We start from the raw sequence: 18,643 nt of genomic DNA, 5'->3' as shown, positions 1-18,643 counted from the left end.
TAAATTAAAATTTAAAAAAATGCGATTTGGAGTTTTGTTCTTTTAAGTTGATTTCAAACTTAATGTGTTTTAATGCAATTGCCTTGGACTGTAAATATGGGATTGTTTATTGTCGTTGTCGGTTAAACAAAACAGAACCAATTAAAATACAATTAAATACCAAGTCGACCTAACAGCTGAACAAAAATTTGAAAGTGTGACATATCTACAATTCAAGGCCTCCGAATGATATTACCTTTTACTCGCTATGAACTCTGTGCTCGTTTAAGTAATATAGGTTACGTTGTCATCCAAGCGAGAAATGTGTCTCATCCACCGCATAGTGCTCCTTGTTGTGCTGTGCCCCTATACAGCTGCCTATAATTGAAGAAGGTATATGATCCAACTTATATATACCTTCCTACATATAACTAATGTATGGCTTGAATTAATTGGAAACACACAAAGTTCATAGAAAACAACTCAATTACCAGTTTGAGATTCAATTATTTTTTAAATCCCTACCACACGTTTATATCGTATTTATTATTAGCATCATCGTCGTCGTCGTCGTCGTTGCGTCGCGTCGTCGTTCGGTCTATTTACGGCGACGGGCGGTGGGCGACGCGTATGCGTCTACGTTCACATCGAGAGTGAAGTTAAATTGATTTTTTGGAAAAATTAAAAGTTCACCCAATATAATAATAATTTATTAATTGGGGGAAGGTTTTGTGATTGAACATTATATTTTCTAGCTCCTGAATAATCATCATCATCGATGTTGGCTGTTTTGGTTCTATTTTTAGAGAGAATAGAAAGTTCAGTTTTCTAAACTAGATAAATTAATAATACGGAAGTTTGATTTATGACATCGATGTAACCAAAACTAATTATTATTAGTAACTAGATACAAGAAGGATAAACATGTTATCTATACTTTCAGGCGCTTATTTTAAAATTTATATCTTTAATATAAATAAATTTATTGATTTTATATTTTCGAAATTACTAAAATTGCTACTAGGTTGAGGTTAGGGGCGGATTTGGATTTGGTTGGTGTTAGAAAAAGTAAGTTTTGAGAAAATTAGGGAGCAGTAGGTTTTGATCATATTCCTGTAGTATAATAAATGGACTTAACACGATACTGACACGCATTATCCAGAGAATTGTTGACAGTCATTATGTAGTCCAACGTTCTCTATTAAAGCTTTTTTTCTATCAACTTTGTGAGGAAATGAATAAGGCTTAATATAAAAAAATCACATAAATAACAATAATAATTTAAGGGTCGAAAGAAAAATATTGGGAGTGGATTAATATGGTCAATTAATGGCGAACATGGGGGAGTTAGAGGTGAAAAGGTGTCGGTGTTGTTTATGTACATTTTTGAAAACCATTTGATAAGGTGTTAAAAATAAAGAAATTGATATTTCTATTCATGTATCTGAAATAGCAATTTTTACTTGCAACACCAAACCCATGTCCTCACAAATTTGTTTGTACACTTCAGGGTTTTCAGAAAGTAGTTAGCTTATAGCAAGCGTCGCAGTACGATCAGAGGTTCATCATGAGAATTGATTCAATACGTTTTTCCATAACTGTGAAGCATATTTAAGATGAGAACGAAAATGACAATTGTACAAAAAAAAAAGAGTAACATAAGGATCATTGAACTCCTTTGCCCAGCGTTTTATAAAACCAAGCAAATAAAATTAATGTGATGTTTGAATTCTAAGTTACCACAGAAATGAACACCTAAATCTTTAAATGTGGATATACAATAATCAAATACACTACCGATTCGTTTTTTGGTAAAAGTTATCATCTAGCAAGACTTTTTTTTCCCACACCTAAATGTGAAACTATCAATGTCGGCTTGTAAAAGAATACGATCATGGCTGGACTTTATAATCTTAAAAATTTGCACGTAATCAGCAAAACTGAAAACTTCACTTGAGCGTAGACATGACAATACTTCGGTTATAGACAGGATGAACAGAAAAGGACCAAGATGGCTTCCCTGGGGAACACCAGAGATTGAGCAACAAGAGGTTCAGAATGACAAATTCTAAATCTGTTTTCAAGGTACGATTTGATCCAAGCTAAGAAAAATGGTGGGAAACCAAGAGCTTTAAGTTGAAATAAAGTAATTCCGTGGATAAGTTGGTCAAAAGCTTTAGAAAAGTCGGTGTATACACAGTCAACTCCATAACCTTGTTCTAAAGCGTTTGAACATACATATGTTTGAAAATGCGAGGAGATTTGTAACGGTTGATTTTTTTCTCACAAAATTATGTTGTTTTTCGCAAACGATATTCTTACTAAAAAATGCTACACTTTTACAAACAACTTGTTCAAAACTTTAGGAATGCAAGAAAGCTTTGCAGTTGTCTGTTGTTAGTTATTATTAGAAATGACTTCTTCCATATACTGGGAAATTTGTCTGTTCTTACAGAAAGTTTGAATAAGAACGTAAGGGGTTCAACTGAAGCATTACTACACTTTTGTTTTATAATATCAGGGGAATACCATCTGGACCGGCTGAGCAGTCATCGTTCAACGCGGATATCAATTCCAGAAATAGTTAAATGTTTAGACAACAACTGGAAATTAGCTCCTCTGAAATCAAAATTATAAAAGCAATCAAAGGAATTACTGTGTTCAGTAAGGTGATAACTTGGGGGGGTGGGGGGGGGGTTGATATTTATCAATATTAGTAATTCGTGATCTAAATTCTAGAAAAAGAGTGCTAATAGCGTCGTAGAAAATACTCAATAGATAATTCGATTTTTTTGAACTTTTAAAATAGCTTGTTTACTGTAAGTAAGTAAGAAGGATTTTATCGAGAAAAGATAGTTCCAGTTGTGAAAAAGAAAAAGAGGCTTCAAGGCAGGATTCTTCTTTAGATGGAATCCAGTGAATGTTTGGTAAATAAAAATCAGTAATATATTGGTGTCAGAACAGAACAAATTAATAAGAAAGTCTAATGCCAAAGAGAGTTCGCTATAAACAGAATCCAAACTTTTTGGAGGAATGTAAACGTTTAAAATAAAAATGGCCTTAGTCTGTCCATTATCCATACACAGACCAGTTCAATTGATTCTTCAAATGCAAAAAAATTGCGTTGCTCTTACGACCCAGCCACAGTAAAAAAAACCGAATGATTTGGGAGACAAGTAAAGCCTCGGAACGAAAATGGGCTACGATTTATGAACAGGCACCTAGAATCTAGGAACACTCTATTCACCATGCGCTACTCAAAAACTTTAATTTGTTTTCTCGCGGTACAAAGCAGATAGGATGGATAGGATCAAGAATAGAGAAAACAAAAGATCGCGACATTTATAAATGCTGTTTTTAAAAAAAATGTCATTATAAGGATGAGGATTTGTCCTGGGATCTCGGCCCAAATCATAGGTCATCAATTTTAAGAGGATTAAACTGAGCTGAGAAATGTAACAAGAAATAGCTTTACGATTTCCTTGACGGAGCATGTCCTGAGAACGATGTCAAAGTCGTGCTTGGTGACTGCAATGCTAAGTAAGATCTTTAGTAGATCAGTTAGAAAGCACAGTCTCAACGACAACGACAACAGACAACGTATAAGAATGATCGACTTTGTTGCAGCTCGTAATATGGTGATAAGTAGCACAACGTTTTCCAGACGAAGAATAAACTCAACAACCAGGCGATCTCCAGGAGGCCGAACTGCCAATCACACCATTCAAGTGCTATTCACGGAAGGCACTCATTTAACAACTTTGGCGTGCAAATCTTCCGGGGTGCAAACGTGGCCTCTATATACTTTCTCGTTGTGTCAAAGTTCAGAGACCTATTGTCCAACAAAAAGAAAGTGAAAACCGCCTAAAGGAAGAATGCCAGAGGCTATCGTAAGCAATTGATCGGGAATTTTTCAGACGTACACCCATCCACAAGCGTCAAAAAACAGTGGAACCAGAACCGCCATATTATTACAGATGTAGACGAGACTACCATAGGCATTCAACTCCCAAAGAAAAAAGAATCTTTGGTATGATGATATTTGCGCAGTACTAAAACAAAGCACGGAAAAGGCAGGAATTCCAATATTGAAACGGAAAACAAGAACAGCTAACTAGGAGCACTGTGAAAAGAGAAGAAAAATACACTGCGGAGTAAAATAAGAGCATTAGCAGCTTCTTATCTCAGGTATCTCGAGGAGTCTAGGAGTATCGAGAATCCAAGCACTGTCACAAAATTGCCAAGCAAATGGCATCTGGTTATAAAACAGCTATGCCGGCTCTTCGAAACTGCGTAGAAAACCTAGTCACCGAAGCACATAGAATTGTAAACGTGTTGAATGGGCGCCATGTAGACGTAAAAAACTAGCAAACAACTATGATACCAGTCATCGAATAACCAGTCCCTAGTATTGAAGAGGTAAAGAATGCCATCTACAAGCTTAAAAACAACCAATCCAACGGCTCGGATGGTTTACTCGCGGACCTCTTCAAACGGAATTGATGCCCTGGTAAGTTTCATGCACCAGCTGATCCACCAAACGTGAAAAGATGAATTTGTGGTCAAATATCTTAGTATGCAAACATTTCAGTGGCAATGCTTAATGTTGCTTATAAGGTCCTATCCAATTTACTATGTGAGCGTCTTAAACCTTTCTGCAACGCTATATGATCAACTCGTACCAGTGTGGTTTCAGGCCAGGCAAATCAACGATGGACCAAATATACACAATAAGGTAAATCCTGGAAAAGATCAACACCATCTTTATATCGACTTCAACGCCGTGCAACGTCCAAATGGCTAACACCTCAAACGAGCTATAGTATTGTTGATAACAAAGAAGCATCATCTGTCCACCGCTTACGAAAAAACGTTACTTTATGTAGCAGTAATTTCAAGGTAGTCAAGGAGTTCACTTACCTCGGAACAAATATCAATTCCACGAACGGATATCTTAGGAGAAATCCGCTGAAGAAATACAATAGCGAACCCCTGCTTCTTTGATTTGGTCAAATAAATGCCTCTAAAACTACTTTTTCAAAAGACAAATTGTAGACTTTGGCGCCCTTTGGCGGCAATTTAGTTTTGGTGACACCTGTCAAATGTTTTGTTTATTATTCAGTTGTTTATGCTAAATCATCATGACAAGTTACACGATTAAACAGCACGTTCAAATGATAAAACTGTATTATCAAAATGAGTGTTCGTTAACGCAAACGTTGCACGCGCGCATTGCGCCCATTTTACGGTAGACGTGGTGGCTCTTTACAGCCGACCCTTCAACGTTTGGTGGCACCCTTACGTTCAAGGGACCCGACGCAGTCTATATTGCTCGCCGTGCACAAGAACTCGCCTTTTTGCAGACTTCACCCGTACCGTACGTAGCTCTAAGTTCATGACCATAGACAATGCCGTTTGTTCGCTGACTGGGCTTCGAATCGGTTGGAAAAGGACCCCCATTTGACCGGTAAATCATCTTTAGTGACGAGGCGCAATTTGGATGAATGGCTGTGTTAACAAGCAAAATTTCCGTATGCGGAACGACACCAGCCCAGGCCATATTTACCACGTGATAATGCATCCTCAAAAAGTTTCCGTTTGGTGTAAATTTTGGGCTGACGGCGTAATCGTATTCGTGGTCCGTATTTTGTTTGAAAACGACATTAGTGAGGCCTTGAATTTTACCAGTTCTACTTTACGCCCACCAAGTAGAACTGATACTAGATATTCGGTGGATATTCATCCTATATGCGAATTTAAGAGACGAATTAATCGTGCAGTAACAAAATGTGTATGTAGCCCAAAGAGTTAAACCAAGCAATGGAACTGAATCAGCCATATCGAGTAAAGGACAACATCGCTCCAGCAAATTTTTGAATCTTAGCATCCAGGTTCATAACAACGCATAAGGAAGACCAAACCTCCGCTACAAAAACCAGGCGCTCACTGACGCAAAAGTACTTGGTCTCAACGACTGGAGGGAGCTTGAAAGGGACTGCAATATCTCAGACTGAGACTTTCAATGGGATCGGGATCCGGATAAGTACGAAAGTAAGTGCTTAAGTAACAATAACTTCCTAATTGTAAATTCATTGAACATTTTAAGTGAGTAAACGTTTTGAAATTTGTTCATTCTTATCAAATTCAAAAATAAACTAGAATATATCTGTTTCCTTTCAAGCTTACGAAGGAGTCAACATTCAATTTCTACACTTACTATCTTTTTTCGGAGAACTCTTAGTAAATTTGTATGTAAGTCCTCTTAGTTGATTCTCACCTAAGGTATTTCATTAAAATATTAAAGGAAAAAACTAAAAAAAAACACACAACCTTAATGAAACAGAGGAAGCAACCTGCTTTTAACTTACAAATTATTTCTAATTCTTAAAAGCAAAACACTTTTGACAAAAACCACATCATACATCTCCTTTGCTGCCTGCCTCACCCAACATAATACAAGTTGTGTGCACCAAAGCATCAACCGAACAAACAACAAAACAAGCAAACAAACAAACAGGTTGATCCTCCAGAGAACTTCAGGAGTTAGGAGTTAGGAGCAAAGAAACGAAGCGAGGGTATACATTTTAGATGTAAGTTTACTTTTCACATAGTGTAATCGTTCCCTTAAGTTTTAAGGGCGTTTTTTGTTTATGCTACTTCTGTGTTTCGAGGTTGTGGGGGTTGGTTCTCCAATGGGCGTTGACTTTATTATTATTTTGTTTATGTTACACAGCAGATACCGTTTTTCTGCTTTTTCCATGTTTTATTTTTCCTTCATTTCATTTTTGTTTCCTCTGCGAGGGTGCGGTTGAAAATATTTTGTATATTTTCTGTAGTTTTAATGAAATTAAAAGCAAAAGCAGAAGAAGCGAGCGAGGAGTGCTTCCTGTTATGTTTTGGTTATTAAGTTTTTTATTTTGTTGTTTTTGTCATTCAAGGGAAATTGTGAAAAAATCTAGGTCAAAAGGATTCGGTAGTCTCTGTCTGAGTATAGTTTCAATATGGTTTTGTTTTGTAAATTGGAATTAAATTTTTTTAAGGATAGTCGTCCTTTCATCATAAATAGATGTACTCGGTATTTGACAGAATGAAAATAAAAGTTAAGATTTAAATATTCAACGAAGGACTTGATGGACGGTGTTTTTTTTTCTCAAGAAGTTTGTCAACCTCTCATTTAGAATAATATAAAAATACATTAAAGCTTTTATTTCACAAGATGGTTGTACACAAAACCTTTTCAATTAAAACTTAAAATTAATGATCTCTTTTAGGTTCTTTAAAAAAAAAAAATTTGGAATAGGTAGCAAAGGTTATGGAATTAATGAAGAGTCAAAACCGCGTTTTACCTGCAAAGAGTCGAGTATGTTCATTAGAAATAAATACAATGTTTAAAGACATGAATCTTGTAAGCAGGATGTAATTTTTGTAAGCTGCCACGCCTACTTTTGTATGTTTACTATGACACTTCAGAAACAAATTTGACTGTAACACTCGCGCTTCTAGGAATGCCCTTAAGTTAACTCTTGACCCCAACTTCAGCCATATAACTTTGAAGCACGGAGATTCGTTCTTTAGCCGTACTACGCGAATGTGGAATGGCATGCCACTCTCTTTCTTTCATGTCATTGCAATGTTTAAAAATTCAAAACCAATACATTGTACAACTTTGAGAACGCAAGTGTCGTAGGTAGGTAGGTAGAAATGGCGATCTCAAGGCAACCTAGCCTGAGATCCAATTAGCGCTGTAGTGCGCCGTTTTGATATCAAAACGTTTTGATTGTAAAAAAGGTTCAGGAACGGGTTTAGGATAATTTTATAACACGTCCATTGCAAATGATAATGTTAAGGATAATTTTAAAACAGAATTTTCTAATAACTCAAATTTTTACTAAAGGCTTTGGGTTTACATTTAAAGGTAAACTTAATTTTTTTTTAAACTAGACCCAGACATGAACAAAGTGAAAATGTTTTTTGATCAGAATGTTGTATCAATTAAACAGTATCTGACTTTAGACCATTTAAATAAGACTTTTTTTCCTAGGCCTCTTTTCTTGTGGATGAAGAATGCGATTGAATATTTTTCTATAAGTGAATTTCACTATTGATAAGGCATTTATTTTTTTAAAAAATACGGATTTCGGAACATGTGATATTATTGGTAATTTGCTTCCTGAGACCGACTTCCATAAACGTCATTTGATAATTTGAAAGACTACATATTCAGAACCTTCCAAACTTTAGTTATAAATAGATGAACTTTAGCAACTCAACTTCCTATAAATGGGATATTCGACAAGAACATTAAGAAAATCAGTGATTGGTCACGATTTACAAAAGGTTTCATTTTTATTACATATTAATCGATAGGAACGAAGTCTCTGTAGGGTATTAGTGAGTTTAAGCTCTATTTTGAAGATGTTGGGATTTTCATGAAAATTCCACTTAATCGCTCAATTAGTTCGATTTTTTTACCTTAAACGGTAACAAATAAATTTTAATATTCCAAAAACATTTTTTTTTTAATTTATTCTGTAAAAGAGAAAAGAATATAAAAGGGTTGAAATATAAAATTGCACAAGACTAAAATCTTATAAAGTCTTAAAAAATGTGTTTTAATTCGCAAATCTTTAGAACAATCTCATATGAAGGGAATATTCCCATTAAAAAAATGTCAAAAGCATCAAATTCGAAATAAAATATTTGTGACCGAAGACTTCTTGATACATTATTTTGGGAGAGCCTATCGAAATCCCACTTTTTAAAATCCAGCTTTCAAAAAATCCAGAAAAAAAGTTTTAAAATCGCATCTTCAAAAATACCGATTTTTTAAAATCCCGTCTTTTAAAATCCCAGTATTCTTGAGAACAGTATACTTTCTTAATAGATTTTAGTTTGTTTTAAAAGAATACTACTCTACTTTATATTACTATTTTTTGATATCTTGTATATGTTAAAGGTGAGAAAAAAATGATGATGATGAAGGGATAATCAAAAACGGGATTATAAAAAACGGTACTATAAGGAACGGGATTACAAAAAGCGGGATTATAAAAAATCGGGATTATAAAAAGCATTATTTTTAAAAATGGGATTTTAAGAAACAGGAATCTAAAAACCACATCAAAAAAAGTTTAAACTGCTGTAAAATTCTATTAAGCGAGGTTCGAATATCCCATTATGGGGTTTTACTATGCTAGAGCTGACAATGTGCTCAAATTTATTATCTCTTGATATTTCAAGAATTGGCATCACTTTCAGCAAAAGCTTTAGGGAAAAAATAGTACCAGTAATGGACGAATTGCCAAAAAGCTGGAAATTTAAAATGAAACCTCTTATTGGATCGTAACAATGACATTTCTTATCGAGTCAATTATATTCCTAAAGTTCTAAAAGCATTGATTTAAATTTATGAAACCTTTAACGAATGATTGAAGTAAAAAATGATATAAGACACTCATGGGAGTTTTTTTTTGTTTAATTTAAAGCCTATACAAATTCCCAACTTCCTTCCTTGTTCACGGAAAATAAAAATGCAAAGCTTATTAAGCTATTTATTTATTTATTTTTTTTTTCTTAGAACAAAAACAAAGAAACATCTTGCACACCCTTCCAACTAACATGCTGCATTTATAATACTTTTTTATGCAAAATTTGAGTGTTGTTGTTGTGTTCGTTAAACAAGCATAAATAATTTTTAAAGAAGCGTTTCAAATTTATATTATTCAAGTGAAACTTATCCGTTTGAATGTGCATTATATGCAATTTTGTATGAGCTATCTAGCGATGATTGTAGTTAAACTTTTTTAACACTCATATTTTATAGTGTGTTCGAAGCAAAATACATGCCGCAGCCAACACCGATTGAACAGTGGTTCACGCTGTATTGAGAGGCGGGCTTAAATCTATAAAGTCTATGCCAGGCAACTAATTTTAATGAAACTTTCCGATATACTTAGATAAAAGATAGCATAAGGTTTCATGTTTTGCAACCGTCATAGTTGCAAATGAAGGCCGTATTCTTCAATGCAAACTTTTCTGCACGCCCACTTTTGGGGGCGTTTTTTTAATAAAAATAATTCATTTTGGAAAAAACTTTAGAAAACGAAACAAGTTGCTTTAATAAATACACACAACAAATATTAATGCGAAATATTTACTACGCCCACTTCGAAGGGTGTTTTTCGACTTATCTTATTCATTAAATCTTTTCAAGATGGCCAATCGACTGGCCCATTTCTTGAGATAACACGCTCATCAAAATTACTCTTTAATATAAACTGATTGTAAGGTTAGGTAACACTGGTCATTCACAGTAACGTAACGGTCATTCCCGTTGACGAAAAAATATGGCTCCGGACCTGAAAATTGAACCAAACAGTTTTTTTGTGGATAAAGTCCGGTGATTCATGAAGTGAACGTGGAGTTTCACACGAAAAGACAAATAGTGCATATTTTGCTTATTGACGAACTTTTTGAACCAAAAATTAGCTTCGTCAGTGAAGATGCTTTTGCGATGAAATTCATTAACTTGGCGCCCAATCGGAGAGATCTTATGTATACCGGCTTCAATTCTTGAGCCAGCTTGATCTTATATGGATTTTGAGCTTGTATGGGTGGAAACCAAAATCATTATGCCATAAATATATTGCCGTGGAATTGACTTATTTGGATCGTTTGCTACGGGCGCCTGAACAGCAGCTACATTTTCGACACTTCGACCAACCCGTTGGCTCACTGACATATCGAATATCTAGACCCAAATTTTGCATTATATATCCATTTATTTAGAAGTATTCCCTCACGTACATATGTATAACAAATGAAATGTTGTGATTACGCTGCGAGTAGATAATTCTGCTTTAAGATTTACAGGCTTTAACAACTAGATTATGTCCAGCTGCATCTTTTAAGTTGTTGAACGTTTTGAAAATTCCATTAAAGATTTACTCCACCAGCCATGTCTTCTTCTTTTATACAATACCCGTGTTTTGTTGGAAAACCTATTAATAGTATAGTAGGATTTTACACGAATAACAAAAACAATATCCGCAGTAAGCTAGAAGCCCTGGTAGCTATTAGCTTTTAAGTATTGTATTGTACATTTATGTATAGTTCAATAAATAATAATAATAAATATCCGCAGTATGAATACTACCGATAAAAGTTAAAGTAGAATCTTACTACGGTTTCTGACATTTATACGAGTCTCGAATGGATCTTATGTGATTTCGTTGTCAAATGTTGGTTCGATTGATATTACATTTGTATCTCGATGGCTGTGTTCGTTGAGTAGTTGTGTTATCAACTGTTGATATTATTTAGTTCTGTCAATGAAAATGGACTAACTGGGCTTATTTTGCAAGAGAAAACAATAGAAAAGATAAATAATTTTGCTATGTTTCTACCAAAGGTTTATCTTAGTTTAGATTAAATAAATCTTGTTGGTGTTTTCACCGCAGAAGAAGATTTAAAAACTGAGAAGTTTGTCAGCACTTTCATAAATGCAAATGGTGTTTCGATGTTTCTTATGAAGTGCAAATTAAAAAGTTTGATTCGTGTTTGTAGAACTGAATAGATCAGCACCATATAACAATATGCTACCCAGCTATCAGCTACAAGCTCGCTTCAACACCACATGTTAATGTAGTAGTCTACGAACAAAGCCCGTTCTTGAAGTTTATATTTTATGTCAAAGCTGCAATTGTTAAATAAACTTTTTTGCATAGATTCTCAATTTACAGATGTTTTCTTACCATTTCTTCTAAAAAACTGTCCATTTTATTAGTTTTTTTTTTAGCTGAAGTTCATTTTAACTTTTGATTTTTACAAAACTTTTTTCTATTTGTGTTTTTTTTTTTTTATTTTTATGCTGATAGGTCTTCTTTTAGTTGTACCAATTTTTAAATACATAAATGTGGCTATTGCCGATGGGTTATCTTGGAAATTTTCTACTATACTATTTATAGAATGCCAAAAAAACACCGGTAGTAACAATTTTTTTGACAGACGATTCTATGAGTGTGTTGTGATTTTTAACATTAAACCAGCTTGAAGGCTTAAAGGGTAAAGCCAAGTATTTTTGGTAAAACATGTTTTTTTTGGCATGTTAAAAGGTTTCTCAAAAAGTTTCTTTGAAATGTCTTACGGCCTTTAAAAAAAAAATTATTTTAAAAAACCTTCTACAACGTGCGTAGTCATGCTGATCAAGCTCTGTGAAGTGCACATTTTTTATTAAATGCTTTCCTTGTAGGTGTTAAACCAATTTAACGTAACATTATCCATTCCATTTCTTTCAATTGACGTCTTGACCTATCTTAAAGAAACCGTGATATTAACATCTGATATTCGTATTTTCTCAGATAGTCAGGCCGCTTTCAAATCTCTGGACTCTATCTCTACAAACTCTATAATGGTAAATAACTTTCGCTAGGTGCCGGGCCTTACAGACATTAAAATTGAAACGCAGATAAACTCTCCAGAAATGGTACAATACATCCAATTCTACAACGTTTTGCAAATGCTAGAATATCAATCGCTACATGTAAAATATTGCTAGTGCAGGACGCTATAAAGTAGGCAAACATCAAGTGGAATAACATCACCAAGTGTCAGGTCACCATCTGGCCTGCACTAGATTTAAAGCGATTTAGGTGCTTGCTATCTCTAAGCAGATCGATAATCGGTTTCATAATCGGGAACTGTCTACTAGGAAAGCACGCCATGAGGCTCAGCGTAATCTCAAATGGCTTTTGATGAAGCTGTATGGATATGGAAGAGGCGAAGACAGTCCTTCAACTCCTCTGTACATGCCTTGCTCTAGCTCAAAAGCGCAAGAATTACCTACGACAATTCTTCTATAACAATCTAAACGATCTCAATCATTTTAACATTATTAGTCTTTCAGGTTTCGTAAGGAACTCAAACTGGTTTCATTGAGCTTAGGAGAAAGCCTCAAATTTCATGTGATATTACAATGGGCCATTAAACTGGTCTTATTGTGTCCTACTTAATAATAGACAGTCACTTTAACCTAAATTTGATGAATCTGGAAGATGCATCTATTCGAGACAGATTATACATTAATGCATTTGGAATAACTAAATCGAAGGCAGGTTTTAAATCTACAAAGAACGAGTACATCGTCCTTTTCCCAGCTTAAAAAGCCTTCAACTGTTGAATAGGTCGTTTTGAAGCCAGATTGGAAGTCTGTTAGGATTCTATTCTCGTCCACTCTATGTAATTTCAGGATTAATTGTGTCACCTTTCTTGTTAATTGGAAAAATATGTAAGAGTAGAAAATTTGTATTATTTGCAGACGTTGCTTATTCGTACCATGATGAAAAAAAGGCAGGGATGCGATCCACACTGATAACTTCCCATTCTTTCTGTCGATTTGTCTCGCTTAAAAGTTTGTAGGATTTCGTGTTTTTTTTTAGTTGTCGTTTAAATTATTCTTAAAAATTTAAAAATATGATAATGAAATAGTTTGATTTCGAAATCTATTTTTGTTAAAGAGGTTTATTGTCTTTAACCAATTTTAGTAGCATTCCTTAAAAGTTTGTCTGTCTTTTATAAATAAATAAAAATTGGATGAATAAAATTAATTTGAAGTCAATAGCTTCTACTGTTCACAAGATAACGGGAACCGAACATCAATTTTTGCTAAATTTGCGTACTATTTTTTGTAGAATTTATTTTCTATGAAAAAACGGACTTTTGGAAATGTACTGAATTTCGAAATAATATTCTCTGTGAGATAAAATAAGTTTGAAGCCGATATTTTTAATTTTTGAAAAGATAATTGAGTCGAAAATCAATGTTTACTAACTTTTAGCAATGCTTTTTTTGTTTTCCATTGCTCGTCGAGTCATTTGTGGTGTAATGGCTGCCCCTTCCTGAGTGTATGCTTCCTTAAGTGCTTCCAAAGATGTTGGAATATGAGTGTAGACTTGGTTCTTTGTGGCCAGGTAATGTCTCCTCGTAAAGAAAGAGGATGCCGTTAAAACATCTCTTTCAAAATCGTTAGTGAACGCCGTGAAGTGGGTGCTGTGGCTCCACCTTGTTGGAACCAGACTTGTTTGTGGTTCCTAGAAAACTAATTTAAGTTTGATTGGAGGAAGGTCTCAATAATGTGACAGTAGTGACAGTAGCTATCCGCATTAACTGTAACTTTTGAGGGCTTATTGTTGCCCAGTATCGGGAATTTTATTTATTTACAGTACCCGATAAATGGAAATGGGCCTCGTTAGACGAAATTAAAACAGTTCCAACGGGAATGTTTTGAAGAATGTCTTCACAAACAGCTCTGCGAGTTTCAAATTCTCTCTCACTTAATTCTTCTGCGATCATCATTTTGTAGGGATGCATATGAAGAGGGCAGCTACATGTTTAAGTGCTAAACTATCTATCTATCTATCTATACCCGGAATCATTTTATCAATAAATAGCGTTAAAAATACACGTCTTAAAACACGGGAGGTTCTTTTTGACGGACCCTGTATAATACAAAATATTTATTCAAGTATCTAGCGTTATTGGTTCTTGAGATATTTAGGGTTAACCAAAATGTTAACTTTTTTAAATTTCTTTGGTAAAAAAAAACCCACTTAATATTTTTGGTAGTCCTTTCTGCATATTTCTGCATTATTATCTGTGTAACTAAATCTATTTCAAGTCGATATCCCTACTGGTTCTTGAGCTATAGAAGACAAAAAAACGTCGCGAACGTAATGAAGTACGACTCTAGGGTCCTTGAAACGTCGAGAAATGTCAAAATTTTCAATTTGACAAAACGGGCCCATTACAATAACTTCCTAAGGGAAGTTAAAAATGTTGAGTTTACTAAAGAAATTAACAATGACAGTCCGATGATTTTTGAAATTAAATTCAAAGTTGTCAAGTCTTCATTGGAAAAATGTAATGTCAAAAATGATTTTTGTCAACTCCTGAATCACTGTGCTTCGCATCATCATATAAACTGCCAACTTCCACCACCGGCAACGTTGAGCCGGTATGATTAATATGCTAATTTGCCGGCCTTAATTGAGTGAACGCAGTCAACATCATCAGCAACAACAACATCATAATAACCTCATACTCATCACATTACATTTTGCCTCCCTGTAAGTGCATTCCTTTGTAGATTATTTTTTATTATCACCACAATCAAATGCGGCTCGGCTTCGGCGGCGGTGATGAGAAACGATTAAGCTCGAATGAGAAGATCGTGATGATGATCATCATCATATAAAGTTTATGAACCACATCACCGACACTCAGAATCAGAGTCACTCTTGACAAAAATGCATCCGAATCACTCACAAAACTAAACTAGACATCATCAGAATTATGATTTCGAAAAAAAAGAAGAAGACAAATTATAAATTGAATTTTACAATGGAGTAGGATTGCAGCTCTATGGAAAGATAGATAAGATCTAATATAAAAGGCAAGACGGCATTAGGTATACCTAAGGAATGTCACATTTTTTATTGCCCATATTATCTGAGAGATAAATTCCTATCTCAATTGTGATACACTTCATAAAAATACCTCTCAATGCATTTGAAGGTAAACCCCTATTTTAAGGGCAGCTTATGCAAGCACAGGGAACTTTTGCAACAAAAAAATTAGATCTTACCCCAATTCGGCAAATGGAGGCTAGGCAAGTTAAACACCTGCATTTCCCCAAATTTAGGCACTGCAATTCAATTCAAGGTTGATCTAGAACTTGAATTAAAATTCCGAAATTGGTCTTGAAAAGTGACACTTTTCGATTGTGTAAACTGATAAAATGATTAATAGAAAGTCGAAAGGTTTTGCAATGCAAGTTCCTATTTATGTACTTAAATCGTCAGTGGGAAATTTCTGTCTAATAAATTCAATACTACAAACAAAATATTTGTCAAAGGTTTGTAAATTGATTTTTTAGATTTAAATTTTAAAAAAATAGTAAAATTGTTGTAAAAAATTTAATGCTTTTTGTACTTACGTCATTTTGTATAAAAAAATAAAACAATATCAAATTTATTATGATATTCGTTGAATGTTTTTGAAGAAATGCTGCTTTTATTTTGTAGAAAAAATTATGTATTTTTTCCAAAAATATTTAACATTCGTTTGAAGTTTCTGAAGCATACGGGAAGAATTATGAAGTGCGTTGATTGTTTCTGAAATAAAGAAATTAAAAATATGTTATTTTTACAATTTTATGAATTAATGTGGTCGATAAATATAATTTGGATTGGAATTTTGAATAAAATTGGATACGGCAGTAAATTAACTTTTAAAGGTTATGATTAAAAGATAATGTATTGACCAATGGATATATACTTATGTGTATTGGAGAAATTAGGGTTTCCTTTGGCTTTTTTGGCCACTTTGATTGTTGCAATGAAACAAGGTTGTTATGTGTTTTATATTTCATGTGTAATAAAGTTCCACTGAGGAAGGCAGCAACCCCTGCCGAAATGTCGGGAAATGCTAATGTAACAACCTTGTTTTATTGCAACGATCAAAGTTATGGTGGTTTTTGCCCATAAATAATCCAAATTTTCAAAGAAAAGTTATGTTTTAAGAGGATACAAAGTTTCTATTTTTTCTTTTTTGTATTAAAGTTTTATACAGAATCAAAATTAGTTAAAAACAAACCTCAAAAACTCAAACGCTAACGCAGACTTTTCATCATTTGAAATTAAACTTGAAAAAAATAGTTTAAAGACAAAAATAATCCAAATTATGGAAAAAATTAAGTTTAAAGAAAACGAGTTTTAGAAAAAAAAAATAAAATAATGGGATCAAATAAACATTGAGCAAAAACTAATTTCGGGAACAGATAAAATTAAAAACAAAGCCACTTTCTAAAATCTTTCTTTGACAAAATTCAAGTTTTTGGAAAAAATAAAGTTTTGGGGAAAGTAAGGTTTTGGAAAAAATAAGTTTTTGGAAAAAATAAGTTTTTGGAAAAAATAAGTTTTTGGAAAAAATAAGTTTTTGGAAAAAATAAGTTTTTGGAAAAAATAATAGATAGTGACAATTTGGAGCAAAAAACATAGATTTTGAAGAAAAAAAGATAAAATTTTAAGGAAAAAACTGATTTTTTTAAGAAAAAAGTGAAATTTTTAAGAAAAAAGTGATTTTTTTTTAGAAAAAAGTAATTTTTTAAGAAAAAAATTAGATTTTGAAGAAAAAAAAATGAGTAAATATAATTTTTTAAGAAAATGAATCGAATTTTGTAGAAAAAGAAATTTAAAAAAAATCAAATTTTTAAGAAATCTGAATTAAATTAGAAAAAAATATTTAAGAAAAAATAAAACAATTGAAAACATTAAATTATGAAAAAAATATATTTAAGAAAAAATATAATTGTATAGAAAAAAAATTATCAAATTGTAGAAAAAATCTAGTTTTAAAAAAACAAGAAAGCAAACAAACGACTATTAAGAATAGTTAATTGAAGCATATATTTTTACAATAATTTAAAGTTTAAACAAATTTAAATTTTCAAAAAGGTCGTTTCAGTGTCAGAAACCAAACAGAGATATCTATTTAAAAATTACCAATGATGAAAAAGTCAGTACAGAGAGTAGAACTACAATGGGGACACTCAAAAATTGGCAGAAGTCATTGCTGTAGACGAAAGCTTGGCCGCGAATCCTGACGAAGGAAAGATTAGTGAGCTTTCTTAAAGGACCTTTCCGAATGCTCATTGGCAAGTCATGGATATAAAAGAGTCCACCATAAAGAGCCAGGAAGCCATAGAAATGCTTTATACATGTACAAACAGATATGTATAATAAAATAAAAATACCAGAGTTTTAAAAATACAGTTTTTTATTGACTTAAAACGATTTTTTGTTTTCAAGCTTGGTCTTCACTTTTTTTTATTTCAAACTAAAATTACCTATTAATTATATTCCAGGACTCTATGGTTTGAAAAACATAATGTTAAAAAAAAACCGCCCAGAACAGTTATAAAATTTGTACAAGTCATTTTTACTGCTTGCTTTAAAATAGGTTATTTTCCAAGGCAATGGAAAATAGCAACAATAATTCCCATTCAAAAACCTGGAAAAAATCCTTCCATAAGTTCTAGCTATAGACCCATTAGTTTACTCAGTTCTCTGAGTAAGTGTCTTGAGAAACTTATACAAAATAAAATGGTTTGGCATTTGAACGAGCATAATATCCTTCCAGCAGAACAATTTGGTTTTAGAAGTTGTCATAGCACAGTGCATCAAGTGCATCGAATTACGAATGACATAAAAAGTAATTTTGCAGTAGGGAAAAGCACTGGTGTGGTCTTATTAGATGTAGAAAAGGCCTTTGACACTGTGTGGCATTCTCCACACTCTTAGTTCTGGATTTTCCAATTTTCATTATAAAAATGATAAATTCCTTTTTAACTGAAAGATTTTTTAAAGTTTCAGTAAACAGTTCCTACTTTAATCTATATGAAATCCTTGCAGGTGTACCACAAGGATCAGTTCTTGGTCCTGTTTTGTATACCATATTTACTTATGATTTCCCGACGTTTACAAACTGTAAATCAGCTATTTTTGCAGACGATACGTGTTTGTATTCATCAGATTCAGTTGGTTTTTATATCGAAACCAAATTGAAATCTTCGCTGAATATTGTGCAAACGTACTTTAATGATTGGAAA

At 33.3% G+C, this 18,643-nt stretch overlaps 1 protein-coding gene across 1 annotated transcript in view; it reads right to left on the bottom strand.

Annotated features, from left to right (window-relative positions):
- The window catches only part of LOC129953636 (protein enabled), a 184,789-nt gene that overhangs the window by 35,273 nt on the left and 130,873 nt on the right, over positions 1–18,643 (bottom strand). Inside the window, exon 3 of the mRNA XM_056066880.1 lies at positions 15,971–16,148. Within this exon, the coding sequence (XP_055922855.1) occupies positions 15,971–15,975 (5 nt within the window). The 5' untranslated portion in view covers positions 15,976–16,148. The remainder of the gene's footprint in view (positions 1–15,970; positions 16,149–18,643) is intronic.

This window comes from Eupeodes corollae, chromosome 1, assembly GCF_945859685.1.
Source record: "Eupeodes corollae chromosome 1, idEupCoro1.1, whole genome shotgun sequence".
In the NCBI taxonomy this organism is placed as follows: domain Eukaryota; kingdom Metazoa; phylum Arthropoda; class Insecta; order Diptera; family Syrphidae; genus Eupeodes; species Eupeodes corollae.
The sequence above is the reverse complement of the archived record's forward strand: the minus strand, read 5'-3'. Positions and strand labels throughout refer to the sequence as shown.